This window comes from Bradysia coprophila, unplaced genomic scaffold (assembly GCF_014529535.1).
Source record: "Bradysia coprophila strain Holo2 unplaced genomic scaffold, BU_Bcop_v1 contig_324, whole genome shotgun sequence".
In the NCBI taxonomy this organism is placed as follows: domain Eukaryota; kingdom Metazoa; phylum Arthropoda; class Insecta; order Diptera; family Sciaridae; genus Bradysia; species Bradysia coprophila.
This window is the reverse complement of record NW_023503584.1, coordinates 3,843,882-3,866,064: the sequence shown is the minus strand read 5'-3', so window position 1 is coordinate 3,866,064 and position 22,183 is coordinate 3,843,882. Positions and strand designations below refer to the sequence as shown.

Here is a 22,183-nt window from a genome sequence, read left to right as displayed (position 1 = left end):
AAAATATGTCGCTGACTTCAATGGGACTTTTCAAAAATTCTCGAAATTCCTTTAAAAGTTTTCGGTGCAGTGAGGACAGTGAGTACCATCTATATAGTAACTAAATCTTGAACTTGAGTTATTATACAAACCGGGTAAACGAAGTTATAAGAAAATGATGACAGAACTTAAGAAGGAGTCAAAAGTAAACAAGTTTCCCCCGACTGTAAGAAGAGTTTGTTTTGTTGTGCATATTTTTTCCAATTTCCAACCTACGTAGGTGAATGCAAGTCTCAACAAATAAAATTAAATTGTTCGCATTTGCCATATTTTGATCGGAATTTTTTCTAGCAATTTTTTTAATAACAAATATTGACCTTTTTATTCGGGTAATGTTAGGGTGAATCAGTCAGACAAGGTACACGCGGAAAATTAAATCAGACGTATCTAGGAAAGCAAAGTAACATAAGGATCTTTTATCATTTCACGGCCTGAAATATCTAACAATTGTCATAGAAGTTCTGTTGCGGAACAAACATAGGTGCGGTACGTCTGCAAATGACCGTCCACCTAAAAACTAAAACGAATTCTTACATCACAAAAGGGAAATGCCCTTTGGAAACTATAGCTCAAATGTAACAGATTTTCGTATAATTCTATTACATTTCTAGTACTTTTTGTCATAAAATTATTAATTTCATCGCTCTATTTTTTAGTGAGCCAATTTCACAGACATGACATTTCACGGATATTTTACCAGACTGAAGTTATAGAGTGTTATGATGAAAGAGAAGAAGATATTTTGACAAGTACCCCAAGGCAAGTTAAAATAAACTGGTCTTCTGTCCTCTCGCTCTCAACGTACCACGTTGAAAGAGAAGCAAATACTTTGACAAGTACCCCAAGGCAAGTTATAATAACTAGTCTTCGGTTTTCTCGCTCTGATCATAACAGTCTATATCATCTCGAAATAGGGCGGAAAGAATGAAGTATTGAAAAAAATTGTGACGCCTCTACAGGCCAACAGAGGTTTGCTATAGCCAACACAATTTGAGATAATTTTCTTCTCAATTACCCTATTTGACTCTCAACAGATGTGCCCAAATTTAATTGACGCACAATTATGTAGGAGCCAAAGTAGTATAAAAGCTGATGAAGATAAAGACATTTTGTTAAGTGGAATTATTTTCTTAATTCGATAGGAGCGCCATGAAGAATTCGTTGTTTATCGCAGCTGTTGTGCTATTTTGCACGCAGGTAAAGTGTTGGGAAAATAATATTTTAAAGAAGTAGAATTCTGATCAAATTGTGTTGTAAAATAAATCTTAGGTGCTTGATGCCATTCCTTGTACCACTTGTAATAATGGTGGTATAAAGACAGTGACTACTACCAAAACTTTTACTCCTGTGACATATGTGGCAACGTCTGGAAACAAATTCGGAACCAATGTAAATGGTGGACAGAACGTAGCCAATTTTCAAACAACGTCATCAAATTCCAATATGGAAACGTTCATAAAAAATTTTGGACAAAATGGAAAAACTGAAACCGTATTTAACTGGAGTGCAGGTGGTAAAGGTGGCAATGATAACGATTCTTCAAATTCCGGTATGGAAACGTTCATAAAAAATTTTGGAGAAAATGGAAAAACTGTAACCGTAACTAACTGGAGTGCAGGTGGTAAAGGTGGCAATGATAACGATTCTTCAAATCCCGATATTGAAACGATAAGAAAGAATTTAAATTTTGGACAAAATGGAAAAACTGAAACCGTATTTAACTGGACACCAGGTGGTAAAGGTGGAAATGATAACGATAATAATGGCCAGCGTGGAAATGGCGGCAATAATAACAATTGGCATGCTGAATGGAATTTCGAAAATGGTAACGCTGGCTGTAAGACGTGTCAAGGCAACGGTAACAATAACGGAAACGATGATTGTAAAACTAAATTGCAAGCTGAAATAGCGAAAAATTTGATGCTACAAAGAGAAATAGACAGCTTAAAAAATCTAATGTCCAAGCAAGAAAACAAGTTAAATCAATTGAACGTTCAATGGAATACATGTAACTCGAATAACAACCAACTTACCATTGTAGTAAATCAATTGAAGCAAACCAACATCAACTTGGAATTGAAAGTTCAACAAAGTCAAACCACCATAATTAATTTGACAAAAAATGTCCAACAGATGACGATAGTTAACAAAGGCAACGAAAATACATTAATAGAATTGAAACATAACTATGATATTCTTCTTGTCAAATTTGAAAACTGTCAGAAAAATGTTGCAGAACTTACAAGCAGTAACACCAATCTCAAGAAGAAGAATCAAGAAATGAACATTACAATTAACCAATTAACAAGTAGTAATAGCGAGCTATCGGCTAAGTATTCGGCTCTACAACAAAGTTCGCAGACCGTACAATTGAAGCTTTCCAATTGTGAACGTGAGAATAAAATATTAGAGGAGTCCTTAGCATTTGAGGTTGATAAATATGAGAAAGACGAGAAAGATGACGTATTACGAGAATTGCGTCTTCAGAAGACTACATCAGAACTTAAAGAGTGTAAAGTAGAGCTTTCTAGTCTTCAAAAGCTATACATTAGCGAACAGGCTAACTCCGCCAAATGCATAGACGAAGTGGTGTCCATTAAAATTGAACTGAAAACAACCATAACCAATTACGAGACCACTATTTACAACCTTAACATCACTATCACCAAGTTAGAGTTCTCGCTTCAAGCTGAAGTGGACATTAAGAATACCTACATCCTTGCAAATGAGAAGTGCGAGTTAATCAACATAGACAACACTAAGAAAGTTGAACTGTTGACACAGGTAAGACTTTGATTTTCTTTTCTGTATTTTGATTCTTCTTCAAATTCATCCTAATTTTCACAGGCTCTCAGTGATGCTGAATCACAGACCGAAAGCTGTCGCGCTGATCTTGTTATTTCCATTAGCAATTATCAAGCATCGCTAATTACCATTGAAAACCAAACGGAACAACTAAAAGGTTGTGGTAGCGTTGCTTCAACGATTCAACTAGATCTTGCAGAGTGCGAAGCGAAACTTGACAATTGCTCGAACGAACTTACTGGCGTCACGATCCATTTAACGGAGGTCGAAAATAAGAATATTCAACTTGGAGACGAAAATCTTGAGCTGGCAGATTCCTTACAACAGTGTGACGATGATCGCTCATCATTGCGGTGCACCGCAAACAAGGGTTTTGGGACAATTCAAGAATCAGAGAATGCGATTCGTCCAATCCTTAAAAGTTTTATTGATACCATTAATAATCTCAAGGCCGACAGAGAAACGTTCGAAACAGTCAATGATATCAGATGCCCGTATACTTGAACCACTTCTCAGTTCAACGATGCTTTTCATTTTTGGTTTGATTAATAAAATTTTCATGAATTGATGTCGATGAGTTTTAAAGATTTATGTTAGCGCTCGTAATCCCAATTACCTGTCTTATGTCATTCTGTCATTATTTCCTGTAGTTGAAAATGGAAACAATTGGAGTTTAAATCGGTTCCTAAATAGTTATTTATGAACAGCGTTCGATATACAGATAATATAGCATTATATCGAACAGGTTTGAGTGAAGGCTTTTTCAATCATATGTTTTAAATGGTTTAAATTTCTGTACGAGAATAAATAACGGTTTCGCAGTTCAGTGACGAAAAGTATAACTTCCGTTGTCCATATTGAGGAAAATGTGTTATGCAACTCGATGGCAAATGTACACGACAAACAACTATTTTATGCAGAATCCAAAGATTTATTATGTATGGCGAGTCGAGAGTAAGAGACCTATCAGTTGATGACGGCCCGGCCACATTGAGGCTCGTCCGTCGACTTATAAGAGAAAGTTATGTATACCAGCTTGAACCGGCAAGATTGTTATTCCGAACTCTGCGAAATATTGTCATAGAATAGCTTCTGAACGCAGTTCGCAAACGTCACACACATAAGCTACAATCGTGGTTGAAAAATATCAACTACTAGCTACACCTATGTTCTACACGAACGAAATTTTGAAAACCGACACATTTTCTGTGTTTTCCTTAAGTTTCTGATTTATCCATATAAAAATACATGCAAAATTCACAAAAAAAAAAACAGTAAAAAACAAAAAAGAAAAGGGGTTGATTTCCAAAATTCTACGAATCATTCGATTTACAATTCGCAACCGTAAAATCTCTCTAAAATGTCCGTATGCACAACAAGTCAATTTGAAGCTTAGATGCTGTAGATACTGTTCATCTTATCTTATCCTTTTCTAAGCACTCAAAAGCCAGACGTTAAAAAGGCTCCAATTTATGATACATTTCTCAAATGTGTGAAGAAAATTAGAAGCTCTAAATTGTTAGGTCTTACCCTCCCAGAGGGATCTCTTAGACGAAAAAGTAAGTAATATAGTACTCAAAATTCGCAGGAAAGATTGTACTTTGAAAATACATTTAAGTGGAGTTAAATTGCATTGGCTTAAGTGTCTAAAAGTTCGTGTTGGTTGATTTTCCTGGCGCAGTGGCAAGTCCGAAAACCAGCGAATATCTAAAAGAACCTGAGTCCTTTCTTTTAGCGAAAGAAATGAGGGGACTTCTTTGATTTCATCAGCCTCCGAATATTTTATATATTAACGCTCGGAGCAGCAGTGCTACGACCGAAGCCATTGCCAATTTTTTTTTCTTTGTCAGAATTATTTTTATTGAGTTTTTAGGCCTTTCAATGTCACCTTTAACAATTTTTTTCGCTATTCTTATTCGAAAGATTATTTATTTGTGCAACTGGCTTTGTTTTAAATTATTATTTGTACCGATAATTTTCCATTATTTTTTTATTATAAAAGTGTTTGCCTTCCTTTGCGAACAAGAATTCGGAATTGTGCTTCAATTTGCAAAATTGTTTGCTTTTGTTCTGTTTCTACCGAATTGTATGCGCAAGTGGAACTGATGAGGCTGCACTAAAATTTGCTTTACTTATCAGTCAGAATCGAAATATTCCTATATTTTAGCTCACGCAGAGGTTTTCGAAATTGAATATTTTGTTAATTTTTGGAAAAAAAAGAAGTCGTTAATTTCAGCCGGTTGAAAGGTTGATAGGTATTGACTTTTTAGAGCAAAGCGACTAATTTGACTGTATGAGACAATTTGACATTTTATAGTACCATTCTTTAAGTATAGTTTCCACTTCAAAAGAGCACTCCGTTTAGCCTCCGTCTACATGACAGTTGTAAAATAGAACAAAAGAACTGTCACGCAAACGGAGTGGAAATTGAATTTATTTCAATTTTTTACTCCGTTTACGTGACAGTTCCTTTGTTCTATTTTACAACTGTCATGTAAACGGAGGCTAAACGGAGTGATCTTTTTAAGTGGAAACTATACTTTAGGGTTGATACAGAGCACGACATAGTAAAGTTAACATGCAGAATAATTCTGTCAGTGTTCATTTGAGTTCATTTTCATACAGCGTATTAGGTCCTTATTTGACGTTTCGAGTCTAGTCATGGTTTTCTTTGAAGTTATATAAACAAAAAACAAAAAAATGGTGAAAACTCAAAATCTAAAATTAAGATATATTATACCACAACATTCACGCAGAAGTGCGCTTCAGAATTTGAATTTTGGATGAATCGATGGATGAGGATGAACCAATGGCAACACATTCGTACCACGGCAGAGTAAAATAAACCTGGCAGGAGCGGTTCATTTTTGAAACGTCAAATAATAATCCATTGTATCACACTGAGCCAAGAACTAGAACCGATTTTTTTAACGGAAATTCAAATATTATTATTCAATGAAAATTTGTCAATAAACAATTAGATAAAACATTTATTTATCGAAACCAAAATACTGTCAACAACTATGTGTGTCCAAAATATAGTACACCGGCAACTCTGATCTTTTATAATGACAACATAGTAGGGTTGCATACGCAGACCCCAGGACCCTATTGGAAAATCTGTTCTACGGCTTGGTTGCAGATGCTACAGGGATTCCAGCATATATGAGGTCGTTCTACTTGCAAATCTAGAGCTAGCTAAATAAAATTATCTTTTTTCAAGACTTTTTGTCTTTTTTATGTCTATTGATCATTTAAATTCATTTTTTGATTAAAATATTTATTTTTGTTCATAAAATAGATAATTTTATTTAGCTAGCTCTAGATTTGCAAGTAGAACGACCTCAATGCGAAACTCTTTCATCAAAATTTCTTCTACATGATCAAGCATGGCATATTTGGTATCGTTGTAAACTCCAGGCTATAACATGAGCTACCACATTGATGTGAAATACTCATACCAGTAAGGTATGGAAGCGACAAATTTCGCCGAGTGTAGTATAGTCTAAAAGTGCAATTTCTGAAAAGGTAATAACAGAAAACTTCGATTTAAAAACAATTTGTTTGCTATTCGAAAGGGTTTGCAAAACTAGTCTGGGATCACTATTTACAGGCTTACTCGGTTGTTTCGTAAATGAGATATCTGTCTTTCAACATGGTGAAATTTTGACTTTCAGCTGTTATTGCTCCATGAAGAAATTATCGAGAGCAATAATTTTTCCACTGTAAATCTAAGAATTTGTCCCTCTACCAATTCCAATGTAAATCTTCAGTCCTCACTGTTTCACAAGCGCTGGCTGACGCTGTTTCTGGTTCTCAGAAACAGCTCTGGGGATTTTTCTAAAACTTGTTTACTTGAACAGCACTACCCTCCCCCACCTCGCTTATGAAAAAAACCGGGTTGGAAACCTACACGTTTATATAAAATTCGTTCCAACCCACCGTGAGTAGACATGGACGATAATGATAATGATTATCGATAATTATCGATTATCGATAATTATCGACTTTTTTTATCGAAAATTATCAAAAAAATATCGACAATCGATAATTATTGATAATTGATAATTATCAATTATCAATAATTATAATTATCAAGATATCGATAATTCGATATATCGATATTTCGGTCCGAAAATCCGATATTTATCGATATATTCTCATATTTAATTTAATTTAATTATACAAAAGCCAACGGTAGACAAAAACCTACTGGCTCAAATCACAACAATATTCGTACATATCATCTCGGTAGTTCGTCAATAACATTACAGCTCAGTCACAGCATTACGGTGAAATGACTGAAAAGGCAGAACCGGAAGCAGCCATGTTGGCCCAGTCGACCCGTCGGAACCTCATCTGCCCTCTGCCTTGTATGCCACCAATGAAAGTTGGTTAAATTAAAGACGTCCACAGAAATCGAATGACGCATATCACACGGCTCCACAATGTCGTTCCAACGCAATTGACGTGAGAACTGCCAACTCGAACGATCAATGAAACAAAATAAAAAGAAGAAATTAACATGATTGTTAAGTCAGGTCAAAAGAGTAAATATAAATCAGTCTAACGTCAAAATAAATCCGTTTCTTCTCATTACTTCGTTCGATAAGATTGCCGACTTCACTCTCTTACGAAACACACTTCTGGAAACATCATCGTCATAAAAAGCAGCAAACAAATTAAACGTTCTAGCCACGTCATTCAATGGTTCAAACTGGCCATAGTTCGTACGATGCCTTTCTAGACGCAAACCGCCGATATTCCGCGACTGCCTAACCGGGACACTCCAGTTCAATCTCGATGCTAAAGCGGGTGCGTCTAACTTACCGCGCAGAACATCAAAGGCAAAAACAGCGCAAAAGTTCAGTCTCCTCCGCAAAAGCCTCTCCACACCAATCAACTGGCACCTATCATCGTAGGGCGGAAGCCTGTAGTTAGTAATATATTGTAATATATTGGTATATTATAATTAATTTACAGATAAATATCGATCGATCGAAATATATAAATTGCATGTGAAAAGTCGAGCTGACGCAATCTTTGTAAACTATTTTAAGCACTTTCGCTGTCTTCATTTTTTTTGTCTTAAATTATGCAGTGCGAAATATTTCTTGGAAACAACTAACGGAATGCAAAATGTTAATTATTCGCATAAAACACTATGTGAGCGATAATAAGCTTTCAACTAATTTATTATTAGCGTATCAACGTTAGAATTTTTAAATGATTTGCATCGAAAAACAACGAAATATTTAAATATTTAAAGTAAACAAATTTGAAATTCTACAGAGAAATTCTGTCGGAACAGTAACGTGTTTAGTTGCAGACAGGTAACAGAAAATCATCCAAAACTTTTAGAATATTTTAAATCGCTTAGGTTTTGTAATCTCAAATGTATCATTGTGCATTCCCTATTCACTAAACTGACATTTTCTCCAACAAATGATAGTTTGGTATTTCTTAGGGTGTTATCTGGATGTCTTGAATTTTCTAGGTTTTAGCATCTAACAACGTAAAAGTATAACACCCACGACATTTTTAACTTGCCATTTTAGAATAGAGAGGTGACTGTGACAAAAGAATATTCAAGAAATATTTTTCTACCTTTTAATTCTATGGGAGACAGTTTTATACGCTGTTGTAAGCTACTATGCTATAATCTCAATGGAATGCCTTTGCTACAACAATACGTTCAAATATTACAAATTTACCTTAATACTTTTCATATTGCCAACATCGTTCTCATAAAATAAATTTTCCATTTACATGTTACCCATATCCGTAGCATGTACTCGAAAATGTACTCATGATGGTGCTCGCAACGAAAATACCAAACATTTTATTTCTTTATTTGTTACGAAAAGTTAGGCTTGCAATAAAATATTAAGGGAGAATGACTTTCGCTGGAGGCAGGTCTATCATCTTGTATTAATTTTTTTTAATCTATATTTCAAATATATTCATAGAAAATCTACTACTTCACTTACATTAACATGTTTTTATCGATCAAGTTGGGGTCGAAACACTTACACCTTTTTGGTCGTTATCGATAAGTATCCGTAACAGTAACAGATCCAGTTTCGTCTTAATAACTCGTTTTCCTAAGAGACTGCAATGACCTAAAGTCATGTTGCGAGCTTGTACGATTGACACAGACAATAAAAATTTTTTGTTGTTAGTTTGTTCTTAAGTAAAATAACATTGTCAGCGAAAAAGTGATTAGTTACTCATTAGTATGTTTGCTTTTGAAAAGACATTTTTCAAATAATGGAAAGCTCCTTGCTTTTGTGGTTAATATAATTAACTTTCTCCTTGATGTAACGAACCATTGTTCTTCTTTCTTTCGACTAATGACAAAGAACGAGTCAAGAGCGATTTCGTTGGGTCTGAGAAATCATGATCATGATACTTTTTCAAACAGCAGACAACCTCCTCGTTTCATTTCGAATTGTACGACACATTTCTAATATATTTTCATGGAAATGAACATCTTTAAAATGGTAATTATATCAGTATGTATATTGAACTGGGCTGGGAATGTTCGGTTTTGAATCGCAAAAACTTGGCTAAACAGCACGCTTTCAAATGAATTGCTTACCAGTCTGTATTAGCTTAATACTTTGTTGCATTTCGAATAAAAGAAATCATTTTCATGTTATATTACTTAAAAATATCATTTCGAAATCTATGAAACCCACCTCAGGCAAAATTAAGGACGTTGTGACTAGTCGTGATGTAGTTCTATTCCTAAAAGTTTTCGTTTCTTGTTCCACAAAACATGTTCCACAAAAATAATTGACATTTATATTGACAATCATATTGGCTGACCGCTATCTGGTAAGGTAGAGCGAAGTGTACATTAAATTTGATAACTGTAAATAATCTGTTAACCATGAAGACGGTATCTTAAAATTTCTTTAGTTTAGCAAAATGTTCAAGGAAATTAATCGGTTCTACAGTAAGTCCTTAAATACTCAATACAGATTATCTTCGTTTCAACCGTCTAATTCTTTACAGAGCCGTAAATCGTTTGCCCTGAAAGCTTACCGAGAAAGTTGCGATTGTTTGAAGTAGCAGATTATACAAATTTATATGTTGAGGGTTACAATACGACAATACGAAAAGTTGAGTTTTCGGATTTTAGTCCGAAGCAAAGACGAGGTTAATTAACACACGAAAAATGGAATTTTCATTTTTATCTCTAGTTACATGATGAGGATGTCAACAGACGTGCTTGAAACATGAAATATACGGTTTTGTGCCTTAGGAGCGCCTTCATTGAGGATAGTCTCAGTGTATATACATTAAAAAAATCCACATTTTTGATACCAGTCCGGTTTTTTATATGACTGTCATCGTCGGTGAAATTGAGACATGAATTTGCTTCAGCTGGTTCATTCATACAAACAAAAGTATTTATACATTTTTGTCCAGATGAAATAGTTTCACTCTCGTGGTATTGGTAAAACAGTATAAAGACGAAAGAGCAATTTGGTTTGTCTGAGTAAATCAGCTAAGGCAAAGGCTTGTATAAATTTACCTGGCGTTACTGTACATGAAGGTCATATTAAGGCGCCAAATGGAAAATAATTATTTAAATTTTAGGAAAAATCCTGTCGTGAAAGACAAGCAGGTGAAAATCCCAAAATTTAGTTCTATATAACGGCAGATCTTTCAACAAAATTTTAGTTTTAAATTAGCATCACCATCTTCACATTGACACCAATTTGCATTTTTCTGCAATGTATGACAGTATGCCCTCTTCAATACACGCTTTCAGGGATTCTAAAGTGAACGTTGTGGGACAAACCGTGGCCAGATCAGAAAGTATTGCCATCGGAAATAAAACGAAAGTCAATTTTGTCATTTTACAGTTTATTCACATAATTTATTATGATTTCATAACATTGAATTCCCTCTATAAGATGTAGAATATAACTTGCACTTATTACATTATACATTCGTATTAGAAAATATTTTGTTAAAATTTTTCTTAAACATTTAGGGCTATTTTCAATTTATTTATTTTTCATTCGTTCATCCGATCATTGATGTTCAAGTAGTGTTAAAAATGAAAAGTAACATACAATGGAAGTGTTATTTTTCAGATCGGATTTCCTTTTTTTACTTTAAGTAAATGGGCTGCATTGCATACTGTTAAATGATAATAAACGCCAAAATCTCTTGTTGTAATTTGTCTTTTCCTTTTATTTTAGTTTAGTTGTACAATTATTATTATTATCATCATACGTTAAATATTTATTAGATCAATGTGGTTTAAGATTATTATAGATATTTTATATGCTATACATAACGATCTCTGCAATAATCAAATTTTTCTTTTTCTTTCTTCTTTAAGTACACGTATATTATATGCAAGTACAATCAAATAAAATTCTTTTCTTTTGCTACCTTTTCTATTACATCTATTCAAAGGTACTTCTAATTATGTAAAAAGGATTTTAATTTGGTTTCGCAATGTAATAAATTTCATGGTAAAATGAAAGAATGGAATTTAAAAGTGAACAACCGAAAAGAACGAAAGCGTCGAAAGCTCATTTGTTAACTGAAGCAAAAACCATAAGTTACTATTAAGAAACGAAAAAACATCTTCTTCTTCAAAAGTAAATAACCAAAAAAAGAAACGAAAAAAAAATGAAAATTTCATTTCACCTTGGCAAAACACATCGTTGAACTTAAAAGTGAAAAGTCCAAATGTAGGTATTCATTTGTGTTGACGGTTTAAATGTTCGTTTTATGCTACGGGTGTTTTACGTGCTCTTCAGAATTTTACACACTTTTTACATTAGCCTATACGCTGTTGCTTCTATGGCCACATTTTGACGGAATAAAATTAAAGTTTGGTGAACACTCTGATGGTTGCACAATTTCTGATCAAAGATTAGACTTTCAAAACAGACGACATAACTATTGAACGGTATTTCCTTTAATTTGCTAAAATATGTCAGAAACATGTAGTATGGACAGTAGGATGAACAGATACGGTTGGAAAATATATCTCACAGAGTGTTCCACCGGATGATATGGAGAACTGTAGAATTGTCAAGTCACTTTAAGGTCACACCCAATTTACTTTTAAAAGCAACCCTTTACAAACATACACACACCTACGCACCGGGAGCATATTCTCTGTTGAACATTTTCTTGCAATATTTGACAATCAATTAAAACTTTTCCGCACCGGGGATTGTGAAAAATTTATTGTTCTCCTTTTTAGTCAGATGGAATTGTTTTTAGCTTGGCATTTAATGAATTTATACCTTCCCGAAGAGAATGGAACATGTGTCGGTTAATGGTAGATTTCGAAAGGATTTTTTTTAACGAACATTTTGCGTGAAAATTGTTTATATTCTGAGTAATTGCCGAGTCGAGAAGCACTTAAACCATCATTAAATGATATATGGGCTGGATGATAAACAGTTGTTATGGTATATAAAAAAAACATTTTTTGCATATTATATACCATACAACTGTAATACCTACGTTTGAAGTTATTTTTGGTCGATTCTTTCATTTTAACATTTTTTTAAATTTAAGTTTTAATGAAATAAAAAAATATTTATGAAACATAAACAAAGTCATACGAAGACAATTTTTTATAATTTTTTTTTCTTGTTTTATAATTCCGATATTTGCATTCTGGTTAAATAATTTTATAAATAACTAGATAGATTAGACTGGGTAATAGATTGATAATAAATATATTCTTTTGGAATCCCATTATAAAATATAATTTTTTTTTGAAGTCTCATAAATCAATTGTGCAATAGCCATGTCGTTTTTATTTGTTTTTTTTTTTTAAGTTTTTTTTCTACAATTTTTTTCTACTAAAAAAATAAATTATTTTCAGATAAAAAATCTAATTTTTTCTGTATTCAAGTGCCGATAGAAGAACTAAAAATATATTTTTCACATAATCCCATACGATGAATAATCTTTACAAAAATAAAACGAACCAAAGAACAAAACATTTTTTTTTGTTAAATAAAAATCGAAATGTACAAAACATATAAACAGTGAATCCCGTCCGGCCTCTTTTAACCCCATTTCTGGAACAGACCTCTCCGCTGACAACGGCAATTCGAGCCCCAGAAATTACACCGGCATGATGAACTGTAGCAACAGTCGTTCGGCCGATGATCGCATGACTCGCCACGCTGCACACAGCCACGCCTGAAAGCGAATATTTGGGGAGAACGTCTGACAGAAAATTGGAAAGCGATAAAAAGAAAAAAGAAAAGAATTTTTTTTTTAAATTCAAATTTAAATCAGCTTGTAATAATGCACTTGCTCACATACATTCACATCGATGTTATGTACATTGAGAGTAAAAACAGTGATACATTGAGATTATGTTTAGAGTGAATATTATTGAGTTGAAACTGTTATTATCAACAAACAATGAATGATGTTGATCATGGTAAATTGCTGTTCGCCATACCTATCAATATCTGGCACAACCTTTTAGAAACGGAAAGAGTATTGCAACAAAATTGTTAAATCTGTTACTTCATTCGTATACGCCACTGAGTTGATGCAGAATCTTTTACTTCAATATTATCATCATACATTTCACTATTTAATGGTATCGTACGCAAAACTTCTCTGTTATTATTGTCGGTGTTGTCGATAGCAGATGACTAGCCGTTTCAATAAGGTTCAGTCCTTCTTTGAATCTTTTGCAGTTTTTAACTGCAATCGATGAGTACCTCGATAAGTACAGGACTTTATTTTGACATTCATTTCCTCCATAAAACACTAGAAATTAATTTAAAGCTTACAGTTTTAGAGTATGAATGCAATGTTACTGTTGAATGAGATTGCTTCCCATAGAGTGTGAAGCAGGGCCTATTTTAGGGAATGAGATTCCCAGAGATTCCTTTATTCTGGTGTCTGCTCCCATAATCTCATAAAATTCCACTGTCAAAAGCATAGAAACGACGCACTTCAATGATGAGTAAAACGTAAAACGTAAAACACTGTAAAAAACCAATTTCATACAAAATAGTGCAACATTGATAGAAAACAACGGACGTACTTCCATCTATAACCATTTTATAGACACCGACAAAACGTAACGGAAAAATTCAATTCCCTTAAAATAGGTCCTGCGTGAAGTCATTTGTGAATGATCCAAAATCTGTCGGACATAATATAATTTCCGTGTCAAATGCCGTTTTCACTTCCCATTAAATATAAAATTTGTGCAAAAATGTATTTCCTCAGAAATGATCAGTTTTCACTTAGTATATGCGGAGTTCTAATACCAAAATTTGAATTTTAATGTGAATGCCACAAACATAAATTCCCAATTTTTATTCGATTATGGGCTGTTCTGTTCAGCGGATTTCAACTGTTCCACATAGAATATTAATTTTGAACCGAGATTTCGGTTTACATTATCGGAACAAGTTTTGTATTCGCCGTTCAATGTTCATAAAATTTTGAATACTTGAGTCTTCTTCACCAAACATGATGGAGCGCTAATCAATTTGGAAATAATTTATGCGACAACATCCGCTAGAAACACACACATGGTTTTAAATCATTTTAGATGTCGATGTCGTTAATTTCGTGTCTTTAAGGTTGTGAGAGGTTACATATATGTATATGCATTCAAAATTATTTAAAAAAAACCTGACGTAGAGCCATATTATTACGCGCTTACGTTGGAATGTTTTTTACGTGTCCTTTACGCATAATTTATGTCGTTTTTTCGGTCGTTAGAATATTAATTTTAAAATGTATTATTGATCTAAGATTAGAACAGATAATTATCTGTTAATGTAGTGTTAGTGTTTGGTCGCTAATCATAAAGTGAAGACTCAAACAATGAATCGTTGAAGTCGAAGGTGAGTTAGGCCAATGAATACATCTTTCATGTCACATCATAAAAGTTCAATTTAATGTGAATTATTTTATGTAAATTGTCTCGTCCGAAACCGGTCTCTCATTTATTCTGACCGCAAGCAAATAGACTATCGTACTGCATTTCTGGGAAATTTGTTGTTTCGACTAGTGGAACTTCTCACACGTCTCAACAACATCCCAGGAAGGCATTAAAGTTGTAGAAAGAACAAACCACGCGACGAAATCTCTTTTCATTTGTGCGAACCGAAGATTCTCTTTTTGTTCACTTAATTTAGGTGAGAAAATAAAGCTTTCCACTTTATGAGAAATGAGAATTATGAGAACAGCGCTGGGAAAATAAACATTTTCTCATCTGAATTGTCAAATTCTCAAAAATGACTAAAATCATCACATTATCCGTCTTTCATGCTTTCTTCATCAACAAAAACGAATCTTCGCTATGCGCACACATGAAAAACGTTGTGTTCTTCTCGGTGAAAATGAGAAATTCCAACTCGAGCAATTTACGGCACTCGATTTGCTATTGTCTTGTTGGAGTTTTCTCCCCAGCCCACTGTAAGCACATAATTATGATACAAACACAAACAGTTAATGGCGACTTAAAATTATTAGAAAATGTAAACCAACATTTTAGAATGTTACAGAAAGCTTGACTGAAACGGGTGCCAGTCAGAATTAAGCAGGGACTTTTTTTTGCAAAAAGTGTTTTTTGGTAAAGTTAAGGAAAATGTGGGAAAATTCAAGAAAATATGAGGTCTTTTTCTAAAAATAGTTGCTTGAATTAAGTATTCAATTACTACAATTAAAAGTGGCAAACGATGTGTATTGTCACTCGAGGCAGTAGTGACATCTGCCATTGATCATTTGGTGGCATAACCAATATTACAACGATTTATACAACAGAGGCATCTGCAAATTTTGCACATTATGATGCTGAGTTGCATAAATAACTATTTCTCAACTCAGTGACAAAAAATGTCCTTGTCTTTATTGGCATAAATGTTCCTAACTAACTATGGCTAAGTGGGTGTTTTGAGAATTAAGTTCCAAACAAAACATTTTTATATTTTATTTCGATGCCGAACGTTATTTGAAGTATTTTTGCATATTGGAAATTTTGCATAATTAATTTTTAATTCAGTAAAGTATCGTGAAAAATTAAGAAAATAAGCAAAGTCAGAAACCTTTGTCAACGTACGTGCATGCAGCGCGCCATCTTTTTATTCAGTCGAAATTGTGAAAATTTACATATAAAACAATCGGGATATTTAGCAAAGATGTAAACAAAATGTCCTTCTTCATTTGGCAAATGACCCTCCATCGGGTTTTACATGTTATGAACATAAAATCGGCTTTATAAAAAAAAATTAAAACTTTTTTGTTATGGGCTAGAATAATTTTTTGCTCGTAATAATGTTCTTAATCGAAATAAAATCGTTGTTTGGAACTCAATTATTTGTGTTGTTAACCCTGATTTCTCATCGAATTCGCAATTTCCAAATCTCTCATACAAAACTACTATTGCTCTGCAAACATGAAGAAAATTAAACTTTTGATTGAAACATGTAAAAATGTCATCTGGATCTGCAGCAAAATATTGACTTGAGGTGACACTCAAGCAAAATCCGGCGAATCTGATGTATGGACAATGTTAACACTAACAAAATGAAGACATAGTTTATCACTCTACTCGTGGGAATGTTTGGGTAAAGCTGTTAAATGATAATTTGAACGGCAAATACGTATTCGGAATGGAATGACTAGATGTTGGGAAAATGTGATTTAATAACGAGTGAATGATGCATACGTATTAGCTTGCAATGAATATTTACACAGGAAAGTAAATGGCTGATGATATTGCTCGTTATGTATCTTATACATTCAGTTTGTTTGGTCTATAGATGGGAAGTTCCCTTCTCTCATGAATTGAATTATTGATAATTGAGTTTCCCGGTATAATCAAAAACTAAGTTCGCTATTAAATCCATCAAAAAATAGAAGAGTTAAACAACTAATGAACATTAGATAACGAAAGCAACAATCAAATCATTTAGTGTAATGCAAAATATATACAAAACAAAAACATTCTTTTTTCTGCACATCAGATACTTACTTTGGTTGCGGTTGTAAAATCTCCTCTAAATAGTTTCCGGCATAACTTGAATCATCATCTGTAAACAATGAATAAGAAGAAGAAGGTAGAGTTTTTTTTATTGTCATCTTCAAGAAATTATATTGATTTTAAAACGTCTTCAATCAAAATAAAATAGCAAAAAACTATAACTCCTACAATTCCATTGATGTGCCTTTTTTCACAATTAATTAATTATAATCGGCTTTGCATAACGCTACAAAATCATCAAAGTACTTTAGCTACATAAGAATAAATTAGCTTCGGTTTTTTAATAGCCACTTTTTTGTACGGTTCATTTTATCAAAGTAACTTCTTCATAAAACATATATTCATCTACGAGCTGGTGTCGGGTAACCGTCTATGAAATAGTATGATACCACAACCACAGTCTATACATAAATTAGAAAAATTACAAGGAAAGGAGCCCGTTGACTGAAATTGTGTGTTCTTCATTGTGGGCTATGTGTGTCTGCAGTCTGCACTGCATTTTCTTTGTATTAAAAATTGCATAATTTTAAATTATATTTTAAATGGTAAGCCTAAAAGAAAGCACAGTGAATTCATTAAATGGAGTGCAATATTTTACTCGATTTAATTATATTTTGATCTAATGTCTAACCACAATTGGGTTAGACGAATATATTGTCAACTTTGTTGATGTCATTAATGCATATATCGTTCCTAGACGAAATAATTCATCTATCTCACAGAATCATTTACATTTGTCGAATTTCCGTTAGATTTTCAATGATTTCAACTATTCTGTAACTATTCTATATTATTCTATTACCATTTAATCTACTAGTGATGGTAAACCATTAGATTCTGCTACTTCCTTTGTTTAAACTTTGAATTACAGCTTAGTGTCTGATACATACAATGAAGACCATACTTGCCGTATGTGCTCTGACAAAAAAGTTTCGAAAAACTCACCTGAGCAGGTAACTTTATCTCCAGGTAATCTACATTATCTGCCGCAGCTGTATTTTTTGTATGGGGCGCTACAGCTGTGGCAGCTATTGTTGATTACCTGGAGACAAAGTTACCTGCAACAGCTGAGTTTTTCGAAACTTTTTTGTCAGTATGATCACTCATTCCTTTCGTTGCCACCGATAACAGATGACTAATTTTGTGGCAAAAAATCTTACTGTTACCACCAGCACTTAACAACGAAAGAAAATACAGGATCAGCTGTAGGTAACGGCGTCTTACAGCAAAGCGTTATTAAAAATTAAAAACAATTTTTCGCCTATTTGCAATGCTGTGATCAAATCAAGTCTGTGAAAGATTAAAATAATTAACAATCACATCTAGACCGAATTCGCCCCAAACAATGGGGTATACCATTTAGCAAATAATTCTTTTATGTATGATTATCAGACGTTAATAAACATTTAAACGAATAACAACTATATTCTGTTCTCACATGGGAAATACAGCTAATCAAGACAGAAATGAGACCTCATTGAAACTTCATCGACAAACGAGTAGTATTTTCCACGCCCCCTGACGCGAACAAACAATTCTAAGAAACAAAAACACGGAAAAATCTTCCAGCCTAATTGTTAGAAAATGAAATAATTTTGTTTGCAATATGGATTTACATAATATAAGCACAGACCACGGAGCACGATCGAGGAAATGACATGAACTTTTACAAAGATGTTAACGTTATTGAACTGATAGAGTAGACATTTACTCTACACTCTGCGAAATGTATTTTTTTTCTATTATAGCTCCATACCACAAAAATATTCAAAATCTCCTCGGGGATTTGCACTAAAGAATAAATAAAATTCATAATGCGTCGTGCGGTCTCTGTGGTGACTGTATCTGTACTATGTATATAGACAAATTGAACGAAAACATTACTATAGTATACCATTAAAAGCGTCGCTTGTTAAATTCTGAAATGCGATAAACTTCTCCAAATGTTTGTCCTCCACTATATAATAGACAAATAATTTCGTCGGAAGAAAAATTGTTTACTGGTGGGTAGACTTCATAAACTTTATAGCCCATTTGGAATAAGTAATCAATATTCGATTGCATTTGACAATAGAATAATCAATCTATGAGATGTAGGGTGAAAAATCCGAGGAACAACTTAACATACACGTTCAACTGGCAATGGCGATATTTATACTTATGTCTTACTTACATACACATTAATCATCGATAGAAGAAAAAGCAGAATGATATATGACAGCACTTTCCTGAAATATTTTTTCCCTTCAACTTCCACGCTTAACAGTCCCCTTTCAATTTAAAAGTTGTTTTTTATATCGAAAGGTCAACTGGGAGAATCCATAATTAGCGATACTCCGATAATATTAAGCGAATCCATCGAAGAGATTAAAAAATATTGTAAGAAAGTTCAAGATAAAATAGGGTATGAGAGAGCAATTAATTCCTGCTTTGAAACATTGAAAAATGAGTCTGAAGATAAGTAGTAATCGGCATGTATTTACTTGACTTGAGACGGGAAATTTTTTATATGTTTTTAGTGAAAGTTGAGAGTTTCATAGCCAAGGTGTTGTAACTTGATCGCGGTCACGTGACCAACGTTACCAACACCAACAACTGTTACCTCATCTTTCCTTTTGTGTCAAGGAAGCCAAACCAAATAAGTGGTGATAACATGGCCTGTAGGCGCCTAGCCTGGCTATCAGGAGCCAAAGCTCCCGGCTTGGACAAATTATAACAATGAACGACTAAAGCTTCGACATAGTCCTTAAAGTATTTGGGGCCTGTAATAAACGTTTCGATCGAACTGTGTGAAGAAAACGTCTGTTGAGAAACTTAGACTTTAGTCAAATCTCTTTGACATGTTTAGGAAGGAAAATATGAAGGTCAATCTGTGGCCGGTCAAAGTATATCTACGTGGTGAATTAGACGAAGCGCAGAACTCGAGGCTGATTGATAGTTGATGGAAAAAGACCGAGAGGAAGACCGTTCGAAATCGATTTTGGAGCACATAATTGAAAAGCTGTTGCCGGCGTAACGAAGTTGTGGAGTCAGCCAAAACCGCACTTCGTTAAAAACGACTGTTAAGTAAGTGGTAACTTTGCACAATGAGATCCTACCTATATTCCACGCTCTGTTGTTTGAGTGGTAATTAAATAAAAATGAAACAAGTCTGTCATTATGTAACTATGCGAAACATATAATCCATATTTGCACCACAGCCCTATTGTTATGACGAGCATCCTCTGCATTACAAAGTACAATAATCGTTTTTGTAAGCAAATGCAAATAAAGCCGGCGTGTCTTTTTTAATGGATGCATAGGGATAAACGGTAAAATGTTTATAATAAGACAATTCAATTTATAATTGAAGAAAATTACGGTTGTAGCTTTTTGAGAGAGAAAAAAGAAGGAAAAGAATCCAAATTAATCTGAAATCTATTTACCTTCTATGCAAATCAAGTTTTCGTTCCTTTATCACACAGCCATTGAAATATATATGAGATTTTCTACCTTTTTCAAAGGGAAATAATTCAGTACGTGACGTAGATATGAAATGTTCAACAGACATTTGTTTACCGAGAGAAGAAAATGGGAAATTGTAACAAGAGTGAAGTTTTCGACAAAACGGAACGAGCGCTGCTAATCGTTCGATTTGGAATTTTAACTTTTCTTCTTTCGTAGGTGAAAATGCCTATTTTCTTAAAACAGTAGATGAAAATGGACATTTTCTTCTCTGGTAAAACAAGAGGCGAGAAAATTAACATTTTCTTCGCCGAGCTATCATCAGACGAAGCGTTAACAAAACATCATTTTCTCATGGCCTTTTGAGGCGAGAAAGTAGACATTTTCTTAGCCGAACTGTCATCAGACGAAGCATTAACAAATCATCATTTTCTCATGGCCTTTTGAGGGGAGAAAATAGGGGTAATCACACCGTACATATATGAAAACGTATTTTACAGTGAAAATACAGGATACAAGTAAATATAGATAGGTTAGGTATACGCGTCCGTATTCATGAATAACATTTTCGAATAACGAAATAATAACAAAATATGATGAGCACATAATGTAATCCAATAATTTAATCTTGTTCGAAAAAGAGTTGGTGTTTTCATTTCTCCTTGGTACGGCTATAACTCGAAGTTATATCCACCGTAACGATATGATAGAAAACAAATCTGCTTTTACTCAATGGAAACCGTAATGTGTTCCAAATGGACAATGAAAAATGTGGGCGATTTGCATTAATGCTTAAGCTTCCATATTGTTTTTTCTATTCGATTTTTTTATTAGAGAGATGCTGAAGTGAATTCACAAATGAATCCAATCAAACCGTACATTTGTTCATAATATTGACAAAGCTGTGTGCGTGACAATAATTATTGTCCTTGATGGTGCAAAATTCATAGAATAGATATTGTATCATCATCGACCCCATCAAATAAACTAAATAAATCCATCATCGATTTGATGGAGTCGAATGAATAGAGACTATGTCTGCACTGTGTAAATCATTCTTATTTGTCGGATGCAGGGGTCCCACACTTGTTACTTGGAATAAACGAACTATTTCTTGCAAAATCTTAAATCTTTGGTTGAACGTTTTTCTTAAAATTTCCATTTCGATGCGTTAAGAACGGAAAAATCTGCGAAAAATCGAAGTTTCGACGTCACATTTACTATTACTACATGTCGTTGAAAGTAATTATGTTACATAATGTATATGGGGCGCCAGTCCAGATTTGAAATCTCTTTCTTTTGTTACAGCAGCAGATAGGCCGTACAAGTTGCTCCAATCATAACAGTTAAACAATTAAATCGTGAGCCTAATAAAGTAATTTGCACCGAGATTCATACAACCTTTTTTGCCATAAAGGCATCTACAGTTTTCAAATTTTGCATATTAAGATTCTGAGTCGTATAGAATCACGGCAGAGTAAAATAAACCAGGCAGGAGCGGTTCATTTTCGAAACGTCAAATAAGGGACCTAATACACTGTATGAAAATGAACTCAAATGAACAATGACATAAATTGAAAAATTTTATTCGCAAAAAATATAGGGCTACTACATTATTCAGGTCCCTTGTCAAACGTCCACTCCTGCCTGGTTAACTTTACTCTGCAGTGATAAAACAAGAAAATCGACACGTAGCATCTCTGCAAATCCACTTTTCACGAAACGAAAAAAAGGTGAATTGTTACCGTATTTTCGGAGGTGTTTTCTCCGTTATCCTGCTTGTTTTGTTGAATTTTTTATTTTATGGGAATTGGATTCAACAAATAATTGTTTAGGATGTAATTGCTTTATCTCTCCGGTTATGGGCTTATTGATGGT

At 33.7% G+C, this 22,183-nt stretch overlaps 2 protein-coding genes across 2 annotated transcripts; both read left to right on the top strand.

Annotated features, from left to right (window-relative positions):
- Positions 1–1,121: 1,121 nt before the first annotated feature.
- LOC119079545 lies at positions 1,122–1,820 on the top strand. The gene is made up of 3 exons (XM_037187533.1): positions 1,122–1,236; positions 1,309–1,737; positions 1,773–1,820. Exons 1-3 carry the CDS (start codon positions 1,189–1,191, stop codon positions 1,776–1,778), a joined length of 483 nt encoding a protein of 160 aa, XP_037043428.1. The 5' UTR covers positions 1,122–1,188; the 3' UTR covers positions 1,779–1,820.
- LOC119079504 (sporulation-specific protein 15-like) lies at positions 1,773–3,412 on the top strand. Its single transcript, XM_037187459.1, has 2 exons — positions 1,773–2,823; positions 2,887–3,412. The coding sequence occupies exons 1-2, from the start codon at positions 1,960–1,962 to the stop codon at positions 3,346–3,348; spliced, it is 1,326 nt and encodes a 441-aa protein (XP_037043354.1). The 5' UTR covers positions 1,773–1,959; the 3' UTR covers positions 3,349–3,412.
- The last annotated feature ends 18,771 nt before the right edge of the window (positions 3,413–22,183 follow it).